A 24174-nucleotide genomic window follows, 5' to 3' on the forward strand; every position below is an offset into this window, starting at 1 on the left:
TGGCCTTTTGCCCAAATTTACAACCATTATTATTATTATTATTGTTATTATTACCTCCGCCTTAGCGAAGGTGAGGGTATTGTTTTCAATCGTGTTTGTCCGTGGACGAGATATCTCAAGAACTACTGGAGGGATTCGGATGAAACTTTCAGGGATGTTTGGCCTCTTGACTGGCATGAACTGATTAGATTTTAGGATTGTTCCAGGATTTCCTATGCGCCATCACAAGTAACAAGTGAAGAAAGAAATTTTGGCAGAAACAGTTTCAAAGTGTTGATATTAGACTAAATTTAGATTGGTCTCTTCTGTACAGTTTGGAATTAGTAGGATTCTCAATGTTTATCAATTGGAAGGCAATACTTTAAACAATTTGTTGTTTTAGTTTTTAATATTTAAAAACATATTCTCTGGTGAGTTGTCTAATTAAAATTTTTTTCATCTATTTTAAAGTGTCAGTCTCCGGGAGATGATGAGAAGAGCATCAACAACTGCTCGTGCTGTTAGTGGTCTTGATGTACGGGAATCGGATTCTATTGCAATTCCTACACTAAGCTGGCCGACAGATCCACCAGGATTTGATGCTCTCAGAGCAGGTAAGATGTTAAGACAATCCTTTCTAGGCTCTGACCAGTTTGCAGTAAAAAGCACCTGTTAGTTCCTCATAAAAATTGCACTCTGTACACTCTGCAAAGTGGTTGGCATTAGGAAGGGCATCCAGCTGTAGAAGCCGTGTCAAAACACAATTGAAGCCTGATGCAACTCTCTAGCTTTCCAGCTGTTGTCATCCCATCCAACCCATACCAGCATGGAAAGCAGATGTTAAATGATGATGCTTTATCTCACTTAGCATATGATAGTCAGTAGATCTATTGATGGAAACAATAATCCATTAAAATCAATTAAATTAGAGGCTAAATGGCTGAGAGGGTGAAGGTATTATACCACCAACTGGTGTATTTTCTGTTCAAATTTACTCCAGATGTTTCATTGTTATCTCCATCCTTTTAATGCTGTAAATCTGGAGTTAACTACCAATCTAAAATTCCATGGAATTTCACAAACATTTTGTTTTTAAAGGTTAACAATCAGGGTTTTTAGTTGTATCTTTTAGAAAAATTAAATCTGATCGAACTTGTAGCTGGTATAGTATCTTTTTTTTGTTAATAGTTAAACTATTATTATTATCGACATTTTAAAATTTTACAGTAGATATATTAATCAACAATATTTTAAAAGTTCTTTAGTTTTTGTAACAGTAATATCCATTACAGCTTTGGGCTAACTGGGTTTTTATTTTTTTATTTTTTTAAAATAATGTAAACTTATATGAGCTTCAGATTTAGTTAGTCTGAATTTAAATAATTTTCAAATGCTGCAGATAAAAAGGAAAGTGATGAAGCATAACGTTATGTTTGATGTTTTGGGATGGGTTTTAGCATCTGAACAACATCTGATTATAATGATTTTCTGTAAGAGAAAACAAGGAACAGAAAATTAAAGATTTTCTTATTTTTTTTATTGCCCACAAGGGGCTAAACATAGAGGGGACAAACAAGGACAGACCAGCAAGCTGGCAGAACTGTTTGCATGCCGGTCAAAATGCTTAGATGCATTTCGTCCCTCTTTACGCTCTGAGTTCAAACTCTACTGAGGTCTTAATTTGCCTTTCATCCTTTTGGGGGTCAATGAAATAAGTACCAGTTGTGCACTGGAGCCGATGTAGTCGACACATTCCCCTTACCCCAAAATTTCAGTCCTTGTGCCTATAGTAGAAAGGAGTTTTGTCATTAAATTAATAATTTAATTGAAAGACATGGAAGTGTATTTTAGTTAGAAATATAACAAAACAGTCGTAGATAAAAATTTGAATTTGTTGTGCTTTATTTGAAGATTTAATGTTGTTGTTAATATTTCTGCAGATAATGAACGTTCAAGTTTATCTCGACAATCATCAAGTGGCTTTTCTACTGCTATTGGCAATGTTCAAGAACATAGCACAATATCAATGCCTCCTGTTAAATTAGAAGAAAAAGATAGAAAATATAATGCACTTCAAATCCTGAAGCTTCTGTGCGAAAGCCCTGCTTTACAACCTCATCTGTTGGAGCTTCTCTCTGCCAAGTAAGTCTCTCTTTTTCTATTGGTGCTCTGCACCTTATTAAGCATTCAATGTGTGTGTGTAGGTGCATACACACAGACACAGTCATTAGAAGATGGAAATTAATAGTAGTAAATGGCATCTCTCTGCAGTTTGTCTTCATAAACTGTTCTCAAGTGATTCTCAATGGGGGTGGGGTGGGTCCCTATAAGATTTTGTTAAAGGTTGTGAGCAAAAAAATAGCTTATACTTCTACAATGCACAAAATATTTTAGCAATTTTTAAAAATACAATTCCTAATAATAATTATAAAGATCTAAAGGATTTTTTAAAACATTGAATGGATATGCAGGTCTAGTATAGTGAAATATTTATGCTAGCTGTGGTACTTGGTAATGTTTGCCCACGAGGGGCTCTGCTCTGTCAACCTTTTCCCTCCACCCACATTCCATCTAATGCATAAAAAGCACTGGTGCTATGTAAATAGCACCCCAGTACTCTGTAAAGTGGTTGAAGTTAGGAAGGGTCTCCAACTGTAGAAACCATGGCAAAACAATGGAACCTGGTGCAGCCCAAGGTCTTGCCAGCACCTGTCAAGCCGTCCAACCCATACCAGCATGGAAAACAGACTTTAAATGATGATGAATATTTGATAATTCCACTGTTATATCATTAAGGTTGGGACCTTCTTGACTTCATTAACTCAACAAAAAGCTTATATATTGGCTGTGTGGTAAATAGCTTGCATACCAACCACATGGTTTCGGGTGCAGTCCCACTGTGTGGCACCTTGGGCTAGTGTTTTCTGCTATAGCCTCAGGCCAACTAAAGCCATGTGAATAGAGTTGGTAAATGGAAACTGAAAGAAGCCCATCGTATGTATGTGTGTATCTGTGTTTGTCTCCCACCCTACCATAGCTTGACAGCTGATGTTGGTGTGTTTACGTCCCGGTAACTTAGCGGTTCAGCAAAAAAGACACTGATGGAATAAGTACTAGGCTTACAAGGAATAAGTCCTGGGGTCGATTTGTTTGACTAAAGGTGGTGCTCCAGCATGGCCACAGTCAAATGACTGAAACAAATAAAAGAATAAAACCTCCACAGCAACCAATATTTAATAACTGAGCAATTTTCCAATGTCTTTGTCTCTATTCACATTATTATTATTATTATTATTATTATTATGCATGAGGCTAAACTCAGTGACTGATTTCTCTCTTGGTTCTAATTGAATTGATCCTTTTTTCTTCTGCTTTCTCTTTGACAACCTTCCATAGTTGCCATTCTCTCGCTAGGCTTCCTCACAATCACTGAGGGCATTTTTTTGCTGGTTTTGTTGCTGATGGGTTTCCCTTCAATAAGATCTTCTTCCAGTACAAACTGTTTCCAAATTTACTTATTTAAATAATCTTTTTGTTTTGTTTTAAACATACGTAATCTTCATATCCAATATTTTTGCTTCTCTTTTAGAAATGCTGAAGGCTGTACACCATTTATGCAAGCTGTATGTGGTCGGGCCTATTCTGCTGCTCTTTTACTTATGGATATCGCTAAAAAAGTGGCCTTGAAAGACAAAGAAGTTGACAAAAATGTGCTTATGACAATGTTATATCCTACTGGATCAAGCCTAGACAATTCTCCTCTCCATGTGTTATGTTGTAATGACACATGTAGTTTCACATGGACCGGTGCAGAACATATTAATCAAGTAACTATTTAAATCATTCTTTTATTTCTATTACAACATTTCTGGGTCTGTTTCATTGAGCCAGGGGTTATGTAATAACTTTACATATTTTATAATGTAATTTACATATTTTCTTTTTAACAAAATTTACATAAATTTACTTTTGGATGGGATCCCAGCTTCAGTAGTCATGGTAATCGACCCTCCTGCCACTTTTATATAATACAGTATCTCTGTAAAGTCATGGTGGGATTTCAAAACTATTTATTGGCGTAGCATCCGACACTAGACATTTCATATCCATGTTGAATAACTGACCAACTAATAAAGTTTACATACAGTTTCGTGCAGTTTGATGTGGCTTCCATTTGTTGTCCTACTCGCATTTAATTCATACTTTAGTCCACAGTTTGCCAAACTTTTTCCACCATCGACTCCCTTCAGCCACTGAAGAGATATCTGGCTACCCCAGCTGGAGAAAATATGGTGGGGAAGAGATCATCTCAGGGTTTACTCTCAATGTACAAGAGGATGAATGCGAGGTGGGTGGGAACAGAGGATTGGGTGAAGAGACCAACAGAGGAGTAAGGGTGTAGGTGATGCCATGAATGACAAACAGGAGGAGGGGGAATGGTCAATGGCAAGTATTTTGTGTGATGGGGGGAGATGAGAAAGGTGAAAGCAGTAAGTGGGTTTGCTGAATGTGTGAAAGGGGCTAGATGTTAGGTGTTTACAGTTTTACTTCAGTAATCCCCCAAATTCTCATTATTGATAAAAATTCTGGACAGTTTCTAAGATTGTTTTCCTCCCATTTCCTTTTGACCCTTAATAATCATGTTGTGACTACAATATCTCTTCCAAATGTTTTCAGGATATATTTGAATGTCGAACTTGTGGTCTCGTTGGCTCCCTATGTTGTTGCACTGAGTGTGCTCGTGTATGTCACAAAGGACACGATTGCAAGTAAGTGAAATGGTGTACCATTCATTTTCTGCCGAAATACTGTTTGAAAATTGTGCTTTTTTTTTTTTTTTTTTTTTAATTTTTTTAATTGCATTATCATGTCACCAAAGACTACAGTTTTGGATCATTTGATTCCTTTAGGCTTTTATATAACTGCATGTGGCCAATGACAGTACCACCTGATTGACACCCATGCTAGTGGCATGTAAAAAGCACCATTCAAGCATGGTCGGTGCTGGCTGACTGGCTCCTGTGCCGGTGGCATGTAAAAAACACCATTCAAGCTTGGTCAATGCCAGTACCGCCTGACTGCCCCTCGTGCCGGTGGCACATAAAAAAGCACCCACAACACTCTTGGAGTGGTTGGCATTAGGAACAGCATCCAGCTGTAGAAATTTTGCCAGATCAGATTGGAGCCTCGTGTATCCATCTGGTTCACCAGCTCTCAGTCAAACTGTCCAACCCATGCCAGCATAAAAAGCGGACATTAAATGACAATGATGATGTTGATGGCAAAAATGCAAAACAGAAAAGTTTCCTGTTCCTTCTTCTGTAAAACCTGAACAAAAGAATTGGACTTTAGTATTCTCCCTTAGTTCTTACTACCCTCCTCTCTTACACCTCCAGCCACCTATTATAATTAATACCCTATATTATTAAATACTTGTCTATATAGTCAAAATAACAGTACAGGGTGGCCCAAAAGTAGTTTTACAGTTATCACGTAGGCACTTTAAATTTCTTTTAAAGCATTCCATTACATTAAAATTTCTATCTTACAATTAACTAAATTAGCATAGTGTAATGGTTTCATATATTTTTGTAATTAAGATCTAAGCTGTTAATATATGAATGCAAAAGAGATAGTTGAATAACTGTAAACCTACTTTTGGGCCATCCTGTATATACCAATTAAGATCAAATTTTTTCTTTGATAGTCTTCTATAGATTTTGGTCGACCAAATCCTTCTGAATGGATTTGGTAGGTGAAGGTGAAAGAAGCCTTTGTGTGTTTTTGTGTCTTTGTCCCCTACCCCTGCTTGACAACCAGTGTTGTTGTGTTCATGTCACTATAACTTAGCAGTTTGACAAAAGTGACTGATAGAATAAGTAACAGGCTTAAAAAATAAGTACTGGAATCGATTCATTTGACTAAAAGATTCTTCAAGGTGGTGCCCAAGCGTGGCCGTAGTCTAATGACTGCAACAGGATAAAAGATAGTAAGACACACCAATAGAAAGTTATTTATTCTGAATAGCCAAACATACATCTAGTTCAAATTACAACACCCACAGACCCTAATGCTAAATTTATTGTTTATAATAAATGAAATTTACAGATCTTATAAATATCAACATTATATATATAAAATAACAAAACAAAGAAATATTTCTTCAATTTACTTCACTGAAAAAAATCATTCTTAGGTTTTCTCAACCTCTAACATACAGGGTGTCCACAAAGTCTGGGTACACGGAGTAAATAAAATCGTAACATAAACAATTAAATATAAGAAATAATAATTTCTTAAAGTATGTGTTAATCCCCGTGTACCCAGACTTTGTGGACACCCTGGATATACTGTTATTGTTCATACATAAGATAAAAATTAACTTAAGCTCTGAGATCAGCACAAAAAATAACTTGAATCACTTCAATAAATAATAATGAGTTTTCTACGGATACATTTCTAGTGCATCATCTAATGTGGCTCGGTCATCAAGCATCTTCAGTTTGTTTTGTGAGAGGCTGACAGACTCTGCTCTTAATTTAAGTTGTGAAATCTGATCTTTTAATTAAAGAATTTAGCTTTGATTATCAGATTTGCTTATGCCAGAATAACCTTGTGTAGATTGTATAATCAATAATTTTTTTCCACCTTTTTCTATTATAATTTTGATCTTTAAGCACTGCCATGATTTTTATATTTAAGACTGAAGCGAACTTCGCCAACTGCATACTGTGATTGTTGGGAAAAATGTAAATGTAAAGCTTTGATTGCTGGCAACCCAACTGCACGGCTTGAATTGTTAAATCGACTTCTATCAGAAACTGAATTAGTAACTCTACCAAACAGCAGGTAAATACACTTCAGTTTCTTGAATTTTATTAAATTTTCAATAATTATGTTACATAATTTTGATTTTGAGCAAGTATTTAACTTATAGAATATTTCTTTATTCTTGTTAAATTCTTTATTTTTGGAGTTGTGCTGCTGGACTTTAAGTTAATGTAACTCTTTATTTGTAGAGGAGAGAACATTCTGTTGTTTCTTGTCCAAACAGTTGGACGCCAACTGATTGAACAGCGATCTTGCCGACCCCCAAGAGCTAGAATGGGAGGTCCTAGAAAAAACCCCGTTTCTGAGATTGGTTAGTATCTTTTCTGACTTTGCATTGTCTGGATTTTTTTTTTTTGGCTTCTTTCTTGTTGTCGTTATTTGAACTTATTTGTATTTTTCTTTCAATAATGTGAATGATGTAGCTGATATTGAAATGCCAGAACATGATTTAGAGCCACCACGCTTCAGTAGACAAGCTTTGGAAAAAATTCTTGAAAATTGGACTGCTGTAAAAGCCATGCTGCTCTGTGGTAGAAAGGAACACTTATCCAGGTAATTAGTTATCACCTATATCCCTATCTCTTTTTTTGTTTTTTATATTTTATTTTACTATAATAACTGGAAGTAGATTTTGGCTACTTGCGACCCCAGTACCTGAATAGATTCCGAGATTCTGTACATCGTTGAAAAGAGATTCGGCTGTATTCACACTGCTGGATGTCTGTTACTGATGAACCCATAGCAGGGTGAAATCATGTGCTCTGGCTGTTTCAGCAATTGTAGCTGATGATTCTCTTGTCTGTTAATGATATAATTTTGAGTGCTTTTATACCCCATGAGTCCTTATGAGAGATTCTAACATGGTAAATAATGCAGTAATCTGTGTTCTAATCCAGCCACCACATAAAGTTGGAGATTAAGATTACCTTTTCATATTAACACTGCTTCAGTCACTATCAATTATTTTGGAAGTAGATTAGTTTTAAGATACAAATGATGTCTGCTGTGAAAAGTAAGGCTTTTGATTCTCTGATTTTTATTTATTCCTTCATCAACTGACATCAGAAAGCCTAAAGCAGAATGGTCTCATCCAAATGCTTGCGGGGTCAAAGAAGCACCAAATAATGTCTTGTTATTCTTGTAATATATCTAAGGTCTGCTAGAAACCATCTCAGAGATTTGAACTCTGTACTCCAGATTAATGAAATGTTTGTCACTGCTGCAGCCAAGTAATAAATTTCTTGTAATAAATACACTTGTGTCCTGCATCCAGTAAGTTGACACCATCTCATCTTGCTCGTCCGTAACCCTTAAAACTATGAACCTATATTTTCTGTTCGTTAGAACTATTTGGATTTGTCAAAACAATCATCAAAAAAATGTAAAAGATTTCTAAATTCAAATAATTCCTCTTTATTATCTTCTCTATAGAAAGTGGAATTTGTGTTTGTTTAACCATTTTGTTACCATAATTCTGTTGAAATGTGCCATCTTTGATCAGTTAATTTTGAAAATAATGAAGAATTTAGTAAAATAACCTTTTCGTTATTAAACTAGTATCTAAAACAAAATAAAAAATAAAAAGCATGAAATTTTGATGGTAGGTTCTAATTTAGATCAATTTAGGAAGTTTGTATCCAGGGGCAGTTTTAGGTGGGTTAGTAACAAAAGAGTTAAGCTAAATGAGAAAAACAAAATTGAGGATTATATTGTCACACACACACACACACATTGCGACTTAAGAATTTATATTTATCTTAAAACTGCTCTATAGAGCAACTTTTAACATTGTTTTCTGACATAGGTTTTTTTCTTTTCACATTGGCACTGGTCACAAATTTGTAGACATGAAATGCAGCCAACTGAATCAATTGTAGTATAAGTTTTGAGGTAAACAAAAGGCGGAATTGTCCTTAGAATGTGTAAATGACACAACGAATACTGTTAAATTATTCTATGTTTCTGTGTCTGCATTGTTTTTAGAAAATATAAAATATTAATAGGGAATCATACAAATATTGTTTGTCTTAACAATTTCGTTTTTCACTTCAATGTCACGTGTATTCTTTGCAGCCCCGATATCCTGTATGAAGAACAGGTGTATTTAGAGAGTCAAGGAGGAACTGCTAGACTTGATAAATTCACACACTGTTTATTACTCAAATGCACAGGTGTTGATGTAAGTAAACATTTTCTTTTTGTAGAGCAGCTCACAAAGCAAACCCCAGTTAAAAAAAGAAAAAAAAAAGGATAATAATGAAAATTTAATTAAACCAATATTTAAATTTCTATTTTTACCTGTCAAGATTTTCCAGGTTGTTGTTTTCGTTTCCTCTGCCCCTCATCTTGACCCCCCCCCCCAAAAAAAAGAACAATCAATATCACAGTTTTAATCCTTTAGCATTCAAATTATTCTGTCAAATGTAATGCTTATTTATTCACATTATTTTGAGCTAATCACGAATTATGTTGTAGCTTTGAGATTTCTATGATGTGATTGTTTACTTTTACAATGACATTGTAGGGTAGGTGTAAGAGGTCAGATCTGGCTGGTTTAAACATAAAACAGAATATTTCAGTTGGATATGGCCAGTTTAAATGCTAAAGGGTTACATAAAGGAAATATTCTTTTCTACTCTTGGCACAAGGCCCGAAATTTTTTGCAGGATGGGGCCAGTTGATTAGATCGATGCCAGTATGCAGCTGGTACTTAATTTATCGACCCTGTAAGGCAAAGTCAACTTCGGTTGGATTTGAACCCCAGAACGTAAAGACAAATGAAATATCGCTAAGCATTTTGCCTAGCGTGCTAATGTTTCTGCCAGAAATATTGCACTGACTGGCCAGGAGAATGGTGAAAAGCCAGCAGTGTGACTAGAAGAGTGTTGAAAACTCAACAACTCCTGACAGTAATCTTGAAATTCCTGTACTGAAATTAAAAAAGAAAAAAAAGGGTTGGGTTACCTGAACACCCGACTAGTCTAAGATAGGATTAAGTTTTACTGTTGTATTCATATTTCAATATTACTGATTAATGTTTCTTTCATAAATATTATTATTCTGCTATGATAATGATGTTTAATTAATACTTTAACAAACTTTAGTATTACTGCTATTTAGCCCTAGGAAGCTGCACCGCTTCCTGTCGGCCATGACACATTTCCTGTGTCCTTATGTTTACGACGGGGAGACAAGTACCCCCACCCAGCCAAGCCTGCATCCAGGGACATGTTTGAGTTTTTGCTCATCATCAGCCTGACTTGGTGGCAGAAGATGCCTGTCAAGCTCTTGTAAACATATAATAATTCTAGTGAAACACATTCACTGATTACAAAAATTAGAAATGATACATTTCTAAATCTCTCAGAGAGGCTTGGCTGGGTGGGGGTGCTTGTCTCCCCCTCGTAAACATAAGGACACAGGAAATGTGTCAAGGCCGACAGGAAGCGGTCCTGCTTCCTAGGGCTAAATAGCAGTAGTATAATTCCCTTCTTGGGGCTGTCACATTAAGTTGATAGCATACAACTACTTTATCGCATCACCACTGCTTAAGTCTCTCTGAGAGATTTAGAAATGTATCATTTCAAACTTTGATATGTTCTGCCCGTAAGGCGGTGAACTGGTACAATCAGTAATATGCTGGGTAAAATGCTTACTGGCATTTTGTCCAGCTCATTACATTCTGAGATCAAATGTTACCAAGGTTAACTTTGCCTTTCATACATTCGAGGGCCAATAAAATAAATCCCAATTGAGCACTGGGGCTGATGTAGTTAACTTTCCCCCTCACTCCAAATTGCTGGCCTTGTGCCAAAATGTGTAGCCAATATTGATGATTGTTTCCTTAAAAAAGACCTAGATTAAGATAATCTTCTCTTGTACAGATGCTGGACACGTTATTGACAACATTGATCCGAGAAATTCAGAACAATAATGTTGAAGGTAGAAAAACTGAGGCTAAACTTGTTGCAAGACGATTTCTGCGATCAGTGGCTCGCATCTTTGTAGTTTTGAATGTTGAAATGGTGCCATTATCTGGGAAAAGAAGAAGGTAACATGGTTTTTTTTTTTATATATGTTTTTGAATTTATATGTCATTGACTGGCTGGCTTCCATGCCGGTGGCAAGTAAAAAGCACCATCTGATCGTGGTTGATGTCAGCCCCCTCTAGCCCCTATGCCAGTGGCATGTAAAAAAGCACCCACTACACTCTCAGAGTGGTTGGCGTTAGGAAGGGCATCCAGCTGTAGAAACATTGCCAGACCAGATTGGAGCCTGGTGCAGCCTCCTGGCTTCCCAGACCCCAGTCAAACCGTCCAACCCATGCCAGCATGGAAGACGGATGTTAAATGATGATGATATATTTGTGTTTGAGAAAGAAAGGATGTTGGCACAATGTACATAATTCTGATTGCTTCAGGAGGCCAACACATTGGTTAGTAAAGTTTGAACTCTCAATCATGTGGTTAGTAGTTCACAACCTTAACTTCAGTCCCACTGTGTAACACCTCGGGGCAATTATCTTTAACTTTATTTTTGGCTGGCCAAAGAGCCTTATTAGTAGATTTAGTTGTTGGAAACTGTGTGGAAGCCTATCCTGTGTATATATATATATTTTTTTTACATTTGTGCTTTACATTTCTCTGAAAATCATTGGGCTCCACACAGTGATGTTGTAGCCATTTCCTTCGTCAAGAAATCCATTGACTTGGGGCCTTCAAAGACGTGTGGAATAAGATATCCCTTATGTAAAAAACAGATAAGGGTTAGTGACAGGAAAGGCATCTGGATGTAAATCTGTGCCTCAATAATATATTCATCTAACCCATACTAGCATGGAAAAATGGATATAAACTCAGTGAATTAACTTGATAGGTTCTTTTGTTCCTTTATAAAAATTTTGTTAATAAAATCGTGTTGGGGTAGGACTTCCTTTCTTCGCTGTGTGCCTTCATTTACAAGAAATGTCTGTTGTACATTGTTTGATTTTAATGTTATTTGTATTTTAATGTTATTACAGTTTTATATTTAAGAGACGAGGAATTATGTACATTATTTACATTTGACAGATATTTGCCCTTATCTTGTTTGTTGTTAACATGTTTCGACTGATATACTCTCCAGCCTTCATCAGGTGTCTTGGGGAAATTTCGAACCTGGGTTTTCATACCTAAGGTATTTTTCAATGTTATTATTATTATTATTCAGGTCACTGCCTGGAATCGAACTCAAAATCTTGGGGTTAGTAGCCCGTAGGCATAGGAATGAGAACCCAGGTTCGAAATTTCCCCAAGACACCTGATGAAGGCAGGAGGGTATATCAGCCGAAACGTTGTTAACAACAAACAAGATGGGGACAAATATCCGTCAAATGTAAATAATGTTTAATGCTATTGTTTGTATTTTCTGTTGCTATAGCACTGGTACCATCCCTTGTCAAGCAATTTACAAATGTAAACGTGCATTTCAAGCTCTTATTACAATTGCCATTGAAGAACTATGTGAGATAGCTAACTCATTGATTGCACCTGTCCGTATGGGTGTGGCTCGCCCAACAGCTCCCTTTAATCAGCTAAGTGCTAGCATTGAAGCAATACAGGTGTGTATTTGTTTTCATAATATTTCTATTTCCTCTGTCATTCACTCACACTTTATAATTCAATTTCTATCACTTTTTTTTTATTATTAAATCAGTGTTTAAACAAGGGTACATTCAACCTATTAGTGTTCTAATATAACAAACAATATTTGCTGTATTTTTTTCTAATATGGAGGGTAAATACAGTTTATATATATATATATATATATATATATAAAAATTTTATTTGTAAAGCACCCAGCACACTCTATAAAGTGTAGGGAGGGTATCAACTATAGAAACCATACCAAAACAAATGACTGGAACCCGCTGAAGCCTGGTGCAGCCCTCCGGCCTTGTCAGCTCCTGTCAAACCATCCAACCCATGCCAGCATGGAAAATGGACGTTAAATGATGAAATATCAATTTAATTATTCTCAACACTCTTCATGTCCTTATAAGCTCACCATGTTAATAATAGGCAAATCAGTTGAGGCATTACAATGCTTTAGAATTTGGTTTGTATTTATCATCACACCTTGTTCAATGAAATCTCTGAAACAACACCTAAAAATAATTGGAAGTTGAGCCAATGGAAACCAAGTGTAAAATACAGAAGTAAGGTTGGTGAGTTTATTCATCAAGGAAAAAGCTCTGATTAAAATCAGTTGTTAATTAGATGGGAATTTGTAGAAGGAGCAATGTATAGTTTTTCAAGACATTTGATTTTATATATCTTTGACTCTTCACCCTCTCTATTCCATGTTTCTTTTGTAGGGAAGTGAGGAAATCTTCAGTGTGGACCCATTACCACCAAGGCCTTCATCTGCTGATCATGACTCTCAACCTATGGCATACATCCCTCGTAGTGGTTCCCCGCAGCCTATGGAACAAGGAGAAAGAGCTAGAGAACGAGATGAGGATGAAATGATATCAGGAGATGTAGAAGAGGTAAAGACACGACCCTTATTTTTCAAAATGCATTTTCCCTCCTTATTTTTAAGACCTTAAGCCTGAATTATGTTTCTTGCTCGATGGGGCTGAGGTCATCCCATGTTAGCAGATACACGGGTGCCATCGTACTTAGAGCTAACCAGGACCACTAGTGTCTCCAATCACTGGCAGTCCTGTGTGCTAGCCCTTCTGCATCTGCCAATGTGATGTCAAGCCTCTGGTGAAGGTAGCCTACCATGGGGCCACTTCTATCCTGCAGCTGCTGCGTTGAAGAAGAGTAAGGCTCTGGTCGAAGGATCTGAATTATGTCCTAATTTCTTAAACCAATTAAAATGTTTTGTGCACTGACCCTGAGATAACTGGGGTATAGACTATGGAAGTTTCCTGACGGAGAGAATTGTTTAAATCTACTTTTCTCTGCAATATTCCTGATGTGTGAACATGCTCCAGGTCAAGTAATTAGTGAAAGGGAACCAGTTTTTAAAACCAGATTAAATAACATGAGGTAGCCCTTACCAAATGGACATAACATTGTTTTCATCCATGCTACTCAGCTAATTTACCAGATATTTATGTCAAATAAATAGTTTTTTTTTATTTATTACATTAAAACATGCTATTTGCTCAAATGAACAAAATGAATTAATTCATCCAACTTCTTCAGGTTTACGATTCTAAATATCTATTTTTTCCAAATGACAGAAAAGAAATCTTCATAAACATACATAATTATTTATTTATTAATTACCTTTTAGTCTCTCTCGCACACACAGAATTGAAGTTTGTTTAAAATGTTTCTTCATTGCAGGTTGAAGTAGTTGAAGGCTTAGTAGGTGATGAAGATCAGTCGGATCGACATTCTGAGCGAGAAGAGGAGCACCAATCTGATCACTCGGACCAAGAACAACCACAGCAGGAACCAGATGAAGGTACGGATTATTTCCTCTTCATACTTCCTCTCTCTTTCTCTCTCTCTTTCTCTCTCTCTTTCTCTCTCTCTCTCTCTCTCTCTCTATGTAATATACTGGGTGTTTGGATTAAATTTGACAATTTACATAAAATGAAAAGAAAGCAGGATATCCTCTCCAAAAAGAAAAATTTTTAAAGAAAAATCAAGAAATATCAACTAAATTATGGCTGGGAGATGGTTTACTCAAAAGAGCCACCCTTAGCTTCTCAAAATAGTTCCAAAACCCAGTGAATGTATTCCTCGTGTTTCTGGGAACATCTTTGACTTCCCCCTTGATCTTGGCCACTCAACCACGCCCTACATATATTAATCCATGGGATTACAATCGATAGGATTAAGGGGCCAGAAATTGGGGCAGGTAAAGTCATAGAAATTTTCCGACAACCACTTCTGACTCTTTCCAGAAGAATGGCAAGGAACCAGATCCTGCTGCCACACATATTGCCTTTCAGCAGCAACCCTCTCCAGCCAGTCTGCAGCAGCTTCACATAACCATCTGAATTTAGCCTAAGGCCCTGTTCAAAGTCTGAACCACTGATGTGTCCCTTCTTGTTGGCCATGGCTTTGTAGTTCCCATTGTCATGTCTTACAGCTTTTGCAGTGTTCTTTTGTTACCTGCAGAATAAAAAAAGAAAACCACTTTCAAATATTAATGTCTAGAGAACTAACATTGAACTGTGTATGTAAGACTAAAACTCACCTGAAATTAATGTTTACTTCACTGTACTTATTAAAGTTCTTATTTTCTTTGACAGCTGGTGGTGAAAGTGATATGGATTTAGACCTTCTGGCTGAATCTGAAAGTGATAGTGAGAGCAGTCACAGCAATCAAGACAACACAAGTATCCAACGTAGTGCTGTGACTGTAGCCACTGCTGGATCTGATGCAGGTGAGACTCTTCATCTGATATTTCTCACATTTCATCCTCATCCCCTGACAATTTTTATCCACATTTCATCCCCCAACACCCAAAAAGCACTGGTGCTGGTGCCATGTAAAAAGCACTCACTGCACTTTGAAAAGTGGTTGGCATTAAGAAGGGCATGGTTGATGCCACTGCCACACGAGTGTGGCTGAAACCAGTGCCACATGACTGGCGCTTGTACCGGTGACACATAGAAAGCACCATTAGCCAATACCACTGCTGCCTGACTGGCATGTAAAAAACATCATTCTAGCGTGGCTGATGCTGGTGGCACATAAAAGCACCCACTACACTCTGAGTGGTTGGCATTAGGAAGGGCATCCAACTGTAGAAACCATGCCAAATCAGATTGGAGCCTGGTACAGCCTCCAGTCCTCAGTCAAACTGTTCAATTCATGCCAGCATGGAAAACGGATGTTAAACAATGATGATGATCCAGCTGTAGAAAGCATTCCAAAACAGATAATGGAGCCTGGTGCAGCTCCTCTCCTTGCCAGCCCTGGTCAAACAGTCCAACCCATGCCAGCATGGAAAGCAGATGTTAAACAATGAGGATTTCTTTCTTGCATTACAGTATTACTGCTGCTGTTGTTGCTCTGTCTTTACTGCTTCCTTACATTTTCTGTTAATTTGTTATGAATGCAATTAAATGCAAAGGACTTGGTTTATATTTTCATCACAAAACTTCATATTAAAGGTTATAAACTCCTCCCCTCTCCTTTTTTTTTTTTTTTTTTTTTTTGAAATGCCCAATAATGTAAGTGGTTGATTAAATGAAAATACAAAAATCGTCAATCAATTAGTAATGTGCTTTTTTTTATTTGTGTTTCAGGTCTTGGAAGTTTGGCTTATTTTTCTGAGGATTCAGGTGAATCATCTACCCAAGATGATGATGATGATGAAAGTGAAGCTGCTGAAAGTGAAGAGCCAGATGCTGATGAGTTACCTTATCCTGATGAACAATTAGAACGTCGTAGCAATGCTGGTTCCCATGGGCAAAGGACTTTACAAGCCCCTCAAACCATGCAATGGGCCATTCGTCAACGAGAACCTCCAGCTAACCGAACTCAAACAAGTACTGGCAATACATCCACAACAGGTATAGAGTGAAAGCTAACTTAATTTTCATTTTATTAAACTTCTCCACAATATTTTCTTGAGTCACTGTAAAAACTGTTGGATTTCACTGTTTTAATCCTTTAATATGTTGCCGTAGCCACAGGGGGTCAGTGTCTTCCATTACAATGTATAGCTGTGTTACCTTGTACGTCAGCACAAAATACTGACTCTAGGCATGAAGTGATTAACGAGATATGTTTTAATAAGCCAACATAATAATAATTTTCCTGTTATCTTTTCATCTCTACAATAAAAATGTTGACATTATATAAAACAATGCAGATGACTAGAAATGTTTCTAATCTTGACTAAAAATGGTAATTATACATACAAAATGATATTGAGGTAAAGTGACCATTATAAGCTCCAACTTGTGGAGTTTGGCTTTTATCAAAAATCTTTATTCAAGACATAGTGTGCTGTCTACAATATGAGTGGATACTTTTGCAGTGAGATAAATAAAATAGACTAATATTTTAGCAATATGATTTCTTCATTAAAACTTAAATTATATGTTAGAGAATCATCTCCCGCTACGGCAGTGTCAACTGGCTTTCACTTTCCTCGGACTTGACTAGCGCAGATTTTTTCTTGTGGGGATACCTGAAAGAGAGGGGTTACGTCAAATGGCTGCCATTTAAGCGATGTCATTTTTCACATGTGATGTAGTGGCATTGCAAAATTTTGACTTGTGCACATTGATTTCTATTAACTCCTTTGTATTGTATCAAAGTTTCATGCATTTATCTGTCGAGTTAAGGAAGTTATTAGAAATTGAAACCCATCAGGGACTTTTGGGACACCGTGTATATGTATGTGTGTATGTAATATATATATATATGTGTGTGTGTGTGTGTGTTTCAAAAGGTGCATAGTTTAGTGGTTAGTGTTGGGCTTTTAATCATGAGGTTGTGAGTTTGATTCCCGACCCGGGCTGTATGTTGTTTTCTTGAGCAAGACACTTTATTTCACATTACTACAGCTTAGTCAGTTGTAGCAAGGAGTTACGATGTCACTGGTGCCAAGCTGTATCAACCTTTGCTTTTCCCTTGGACAACATTGGTTGTGTGGAATGGTGGGAAGGCTGGTATGCATAGGTGACAGTTGGTCTCCCACAAACAACCTTTCCTGGACTTGTGCCTTGGAGGGGAACTTTCTAGGTGTAACTCCATGGTTTTGACCAAAGGAGGCCATATATATACATATATATATATATATGTATATATGTATATATATCTTAGAAACGTTAGCACATTAGTTGTGTGAAAATGTTGGCCATTTTTTGGAAATGGGAATTCATGACAGTTTTATAAGCAAGTTTACACTTGTGAGGGAATCACGTTGTGGCACAGAGATGTCTAAAAAGCAATTTAATTGTCCTGTTTCTCTGATCTTGATGTTTCTTAGGAACTTTACTTAATGCAGGTGGTAGTGGGTTGATATACATCGACCCATCTACATTCCGCCGTACTTCCACTGTTACGACAAGCACCAGTGCCAGTCAAGAAAGTGTTGTTACCATGGCTACAACAGCAAGTCAGCTGGCACGAGCATTTGGCATTGTAGTACGTCAGATTGCTGATTTGATGGCTATGTTGCAAGACTACCACACTTTGGCTCCGAATCTCCGAAGAATATTGGAAATCACTGAGCAAGATGCTCTTGAACAACAGGTAGTTAACCTTCATTTCTTTCTTTCAACATTTTTCGCTTAGCATTTGCCAGCTTTTAATCAACTTTTTCGTTTCCATCATAACAAAAGATTTCAGAGTGATTTTATAAGTTTGATGTCTTTTCTAATAATACTTCTATTCTAATGAGATTAATCAAGAATTGGAATTGATTTAGCAAACTAATTAACTTCATTAAGCTGATGCGGCAAACATGTCTGAACAAACAGAGTTTGAAGTTATTTGGGAAGATTTGAAAATTAAATTTTAAAAGATATTTTAGTTTTAATTTTGATTGAAGATTGAATTTCAATTTGAGTTTTAAAAATATTTTTTTAGTTTATTCCTTTCCAGTTCTATTTTATAGCAGTTTCTTAATTTCATCAATTTGAAATATCAAAACTAATTTTCACTGTTCTAATGTCTTTACAGAATTACTTTCATTTAGTAAATGTGAATAATTGTTTTATATTTTTGTTAGAATTATTTAAATCGTCATCTGAAACCAACATGGGATTGGCTGATTACAGTTATGGATTCTACAGAAGCCCAGCTTCGGTTTGGTTCTGCTCTTAGCAACAGTACAGACCCTGCTAGTCCAAGTCACCCACTACATTCAAATTATGTCCGAAACTTGCGCGAGAGATCTAATCGAGAAGAGCAGAGAGTTTCCCAAGTTTTGGATAACCGACGAAGAACACGTTTTGGAACATTAGGTATAGCATTCTGTTTATTGATCCAATTCCTGTAAAGTTGGTAAAATAACTGTCTCGAAATTTCATATCCACTGTCGGTCAATTGGTCCGGCAGTGTTTTAAATCTGGGTTGTGTCCCCATTAACCTGGGTGACCAGATCTACCTCAATGCCATAGCAATTGCCCTCACACCATCTCTCCCTGTTTTGGGCGTCCTCCCTCCTCAAGCCAACCCTCTCAATTTCCTCCTCCACCTGTCTCCTTCACGTTTTCCTCAGTCTACCTCGCTTTCTCGGTTCATTTGCCTCCAACTCAAGCACCCTCCTCAGAACAAGCTCCTCATCCCTCCTCAACACATGCCCATACTACCACATTCCATTCGCCCTTGCCAACCATTCCACCGATTCCTCCAACCCCAGCATCCTCATCAAGTCAACAGTCCTCTCATCAAACAGCTTCATCCCACACATTTCTCTCACCCTTGCTCTTTCAGTCCTTCTCAAAATTGCCATCTCTCTGTATTTTCAGCAAATAGTCATATGGAAAAAAATTGTTAATTGTTGGGAAAATACAAAGTCTTTAGCTTATAAAGTGTGTAGGACATCACTATTTCGATAAATTTATCAGTGAAAAAAAATATAAACTGTTGTAGTTTGCTTCTCTTTAATAAGACAGCATAATTAACATTTTTGCTTTCTTAGGAAAGTCCTCCCTGTCCCTCCTCCTTCAGTAAAGTTGATATTTTCATTTAATGTAATGCAACGTTTAACATAGCCTAGATTCCTGATCATATTGTACCGATAACACCCAGTTATATTGAAATAGCAACTATATATGAATGTTAAGGGCTTTATGATCAAAAGAAAGATTGAAAGAAAATGTAATCAAATAAATGCATAAAAATCATACACTTCTTTCATTTCACTGATGGAAAAAAAAAAAAAAAAAGATATGGTTTCCTGGTAAGATGGTTCTCTTGCTTACCATAGAGATGATTGACCAATCACCTGTTTAGTATAAGTTTGTATATTTATTTGTATCACTATGGTACATCTATGTGCTCCCACATCTTTGACAAGGTTTAAATTAGAAATATTTCATTTCATGTGTCATTTTTCCTAAATCAATTGTTTGCACCAGCATCATAAAAATGGTTTATTTAACATAACGGGAAGGAAATGAACCCACTTTTGATTTAAATGTATTGATGCAAAAATATATTTTACTTAAAAAAAACCAAAAACAAAGAAACCTTTGCTTGTCCAAAGCGTTTTCAGAAATGTGTCCTAAATGTCCATGATGGTTTTCAGACTCCCAGTTAGCCTTTGTTTCATATGTTCTGTAGTGCTTTTATTCCCAAGTTACTCTGGTCATTAAAATATGTCTCATGCATGGACACCAGAAAAATGTCCAGTGCATCACCTGTAATACACTAAAAAGGCAAAGGGTTGATACTTTTCCGTTCTTTCTTTTGAAATGAGTCCATTATAAAATTTCACAATTTATAAATTTACATTTTTTTCAATGAATTTTTCAGCTGCATCTGATGGTAATTCCGCACGCCGGGATTTTCTCAACTATGCATTATCTCTAATGAGGGCTCACAATGATGAACATTCGGACAGCCTACCAATTATTGATATTTCTGCCCTGAGACACGTAGCTTATGTCTTTGATGCTTTGATTTACTTCCTCCGAAGTGGGACGGATACCGATACTGAAGTGCTGAGAGATGGAATCTCCGTTCATTCTTGGCAAGACCATGACCTAAACGACAACGAGGAACATGACGATGATCCGATGAGTAGTGTGGCCTTAGATGCTGAAAGTGTTGATGGTGACAGTGATGCTGGTGGACGTACGGGACGAAAACATCCATTCTTTCAACGTTCCGATTCCACCATTTTCCTCGGATGTCCACCACCCGATCCGTTTAGTATTCCTCTCATTGAAGCTCTCCCACTTGCTGATCTTCCACATTTGCTTCAACCCAATTCACGACGAGAAGATTTATTTGGAATTGCCCGCCAAGCCATCCACCCAACAGACGCGAGTGAGTCGAGTGCAGATGTCAGTGGTGGAACGCCTGCTAGTTACAGTGCCAACGTCTCAGGGAGTATATCGACCAATTCTTTTGAAAAAAAAATGCCTGTTCACCTGTCATTGTCCCTACGTTTACAAGATACACAGAACACAGCTTCATCTACTGTGGAAGCTTCAACATCGACATCTGATAGGCAGGAAATAGTAAGTACCAGCGTCATTGTAAAACCAACAGCTCAAACAGGGGCCACATCAAATCCACCTGTCACAACTGCTACTTTCTCTACAATATCATCCACTTTAAGTACTTCAACACCATCTTCTGGGCTAGAAACGACTGTTGTTTCTAGCACTAGAGCTGCTGCCACATTGATGACTGCTCCTGGACCTACAGCTATGGAGACATCAGAAATAGATTCTCATTCTCAACACACTCTGCTCCAGTCTCTGGCTAACAGTGCCACTTCGTTATGTGTGTCTTCATCTCAGGCTGCTGTGCAACTGCCACCCCCGCCCCCGCCGCCGCCACCTCCTCAGCAGCAGCAGCCTCCCAGCTCTGTTTCTCTATCTACACAACAAGCCAGCGTGATAGTACATGCCAGCTCTGCCCAGAGCAGCTGCAACGCCCCCACTGTTATGTCGACAGGACCCGTCTTTGCCGTCAGTAGCAGTGTTGCTAATAACAATAGCAGTAACAACAACCGTGCTATAGTGGTGATGCCGTCAGACTCTAATTCTAATGAAATGGTAACTGCCCTAGCTGCAGCACCACAAACCACAACTCTTCAACCTGGAAGTACCTCTCCTTTGGCTGTTTCTACATCGACTCCTGTCAACCAAAATAATCCTACTTCTTCGGCCGTTAATGCCCTAGCTCCAGTTTCTGATGTTTCCACCCAACAACCGAGACCAGGGCTTTCTGTGACAACCCCTTCTGATTCATCAGTTGCTATTGCTGACAGGTTAGGACACCTTTCTTTCTTCAATTCATTTCAAATTTATTTAAAATTGTTGATTCGTTTCAGTAAAAATAATCAAACAAATTAAAATATTCAATTGTGAACTTGATATGAAATATATTGTGAAGGTACATGGCCTTGGGGTTAGGCCGTCTCATTCATGATTGCTAGATCATGAGTTCAATTCCCAGACCTTGTGATGTGTGTTGTGTTGTGTTCTCGAGCAAATCACTTCATTTCACATTGTTCCATCTGAAAGCTAAAACAATACAAAGTGCATTGTGATGAGCGATGTGTAACAACATCTGATAGTCTGGTTGGTCATGTGATGAAATATATTGATTTTCTTGATTTCACATTTTATTACAGTTATTGCATTTATGTATCTGAAAGAGGTTTTAAATCTGTCTAACCTCGTCTGCCTGGCTGACATAGGGTCAAACAATTTAGTAGTTTCTGTCAATGGGCATAATTACTCGTACAATATGCAAATGTTCAATTTCCCATTTCATCCAAATATTGCGAAATGGATATTAAATAGTAAAATATACAGGAACAGGTTGTGTGGCAAGAAGCTTGCTTGCATGGCACCTTGAGCAAGTATCTTCTACCACAGCCTTTGGGTTTCTCTGGCCAGATGCTCTTCCTAACATCAACCACTTTACAGATTATATGCTGGGTGCTTTTTATGTGGTACCAGCATGAGTCAGGTTACCAAGTAACTGGATTGAGTTAGGTTGTAATAGAGAGGGAGGTGGTTTTATGAGGGGCTAAAGTGTGATAGAGAGACAGGAATGAGTGTATTGTCTGAGAGGAGATACATGGCTGGGTGTGTAGCTAATATATATCATCATCCTTTTAACATCCACTTTTTCGTGCTTGCATGGGTCAGGCAGAGTTTATCGAGGTAGATTTTCTATGGCTGGATACCTTTCCTGTCACAAACCCTGACCCGTTTGCAAGCAATGTAAGGCTAGACCTTTTTACACATATTAGAAATGAATGATAGTTATTTACAACAACTATGTGCTGTCAAAACAAAGTGACACTAACATACAAACACACAAACACACGCGTGGTCTGAAAGCACCTACAAATGAAGTTGTCTATATTGAGACCTATGGGTCAAAAGAAAGTTGGTGGAACTTATAAATTAGAACAGCCACTAAGTTAAAACACAACTGGCCAGATATTGTTGTGTGGGACCACTAGGAAAAGATAATTCTGCTGTGGAAATCAGCTGCCCTCTGGGCACCAGTGTGGTCTAAAGAATACAAGAGAAAGAGGACATCTATGAACCATTGATAAAAAGTTTGCATCTCTAGTATCCAGGATGCACTTTCAGCTTCATACCCGTTATTTCTTTGCTACAAAGTAGTTGAGCGGTCAAAATTTACTCTTAATTACATACATACATACATACATACATACATACCCACGCAACAGGCTTCTTTAAATTTCTGTTCACCAAATCCATTTCTAATCCATGCTCTGTGTTTTATGCTTAGACTCTTGCGTGGCTCTTTAAACACAAATGTGTGTGTATCAATATAAATTGTTTTTTTCTCTGCAGTAATATGCTAGAAATTGTACCAGGAACATCTGATGCCCAAGTAGATTTAGTTGGTGCCAATGAAAACGTGTCAAATACTGTAGTAATTGAAACTTCCCAAGCCCCATCAGCTGGCGGAGGAGTATGTAGGTAAGTAGATCTTCAAATTATCATTGTTGTTTAATTAACACTCAACTTAAGCACTTTAATTCAATCAATATTCTCCTTTCTAATTGTTTTCTAGCTCAACCACACTCTCAGTCTACTAATCTGACATTATATATATGTGTGTGTATATGGATAATAATAAATGGAGCAAAACGCATGTCAATAAAAGTTCCTTTAATTCCTACACGTTTCGAAATAAATGAGTTCTTTCACAAAGAAGAAAGAGCTGTTGGGGTTCCTCATTTATTTCTCTTCAGGGAGTTCATAATAAAACATGTAATAGCAAGACAAAAACGGAATGATGGGGTAACTTACGAGCAGAGATGTTACATGGTCAGTGACCATTAGAAGGTTTGTTTACATGGAGATATAAAGGGGTCAACGATATTATTCCATGGGTTTTAGGAGTAAGAACGCTAGTTTACATAGAGATATAAAGGGAGGGTGTTTTTGACGTGATGCTAAAGGTTAAACTCAGAGAGTTATTTAAATATGGGGAGATAAATATGTTGTGGTTCTGTTAAATTAGAGAGAGCTAATTGCTGAGTCAGAAAAGGGGGAGGAAGGGAGGGAACTAAGGTAGTACATCATATGAGGGAACCTAATGACATATTTATATGTAGCGAAAAGGTGAATAAAATTGAAAGTGAATGAAACATCGTAGTCTAGTGAAGGTTTGCATATGTGTGTGCGTGCGCATATATACATGTGTACAAACACGTGCGTGCAC

General features: G+C 37.3%; 1 protein-coding gene across 6 annotated transcripts in view; it reads left to right on the top strand.

Moving 5' to 3' along the window:
* LOC106867186 (E3 ubiquitin-protein ligase UBR5) overlaps window positions 1-24174 on the top strand; it is an 80339-nt gene that overhangs the window by 54321 nt on the left and 1844 nt on the right. For 4 of the 6 annotated variants that reach the window (XM_014911985.2, XM_052966669.1, XM_052966670.1 and 1 more), the window contains 18 exons: window positions 451-593; window positions 1920-2121; window positions 3569-3806; window positions 4657-4748; window positions 6682-6828; window positions 6999-7120; window positions 7233-7362; window positions 8884-8989; window positions 10695-10861; window positions 12229-12409; window positions 13166-13339; window positions 14151-14271; window positions 15068-15202; window positions 16071-16337; window positions 17765-18030; window positions 18509-18743; window positions 20260-21727; window positions 23298-23426. In XM_014911985.2, coding sequence (XP_014767471.2) covers window positions 451-593; window positions 1920-2121; window positions 3569-3806; window positions 4657-4748; window positions 6682-6828; window positions 6999-7120; window positions 7233-7362; window positions 8884-8989; window positions 10695-10861; window positions 12229-12409; window positions 13166-13339; window positions 14151-14271; window positions 15068-15202; window positions 16071-16337; window positions 17765-18030; window positions 18509-18743; window positions 20260-21727; window positions 23298-23426 — 4323 coding nt within the window. The remainder of the gene's footprint in view (window positions 1-450; window positions 594-1919; window positions 2122-3568; window positions 3807-4656; window positions 4749-6681; window positions 6829-6998; window positions 7121-7232; window positions 7363-8883; window positions 8990-10694; window positions 10862-12228; window positions 12410-13165; window positions 13340-14150; window positions 14272-15067; window positions 15203-16070; window positions 16338-17764; window positions 18031-18508; window positions 18744-20259; window positions 21728-23297; window positions 23427-24174) is intronic. The other 2 variants (XM_052966668.1, XM_052966671.1) reach the window with 1 other exon arrangement.

The sequence above is a fragment of the Octopus bimaculoides genome, chromosome 3 (genome assembly GCF_001194135.2).
Source record: "Octopus bimaculoides isolate UCB-OBI-ISO-001 chromosome 3, ASM119413v2, whole genome shotgun sequence".
Classification (NCBI taxonomy): Eukaryota; Metazoa; Mollusca; class Cephalopoda; order Octopoda; family Octopodidae; genus Octopus; species Octopus bimaculoides.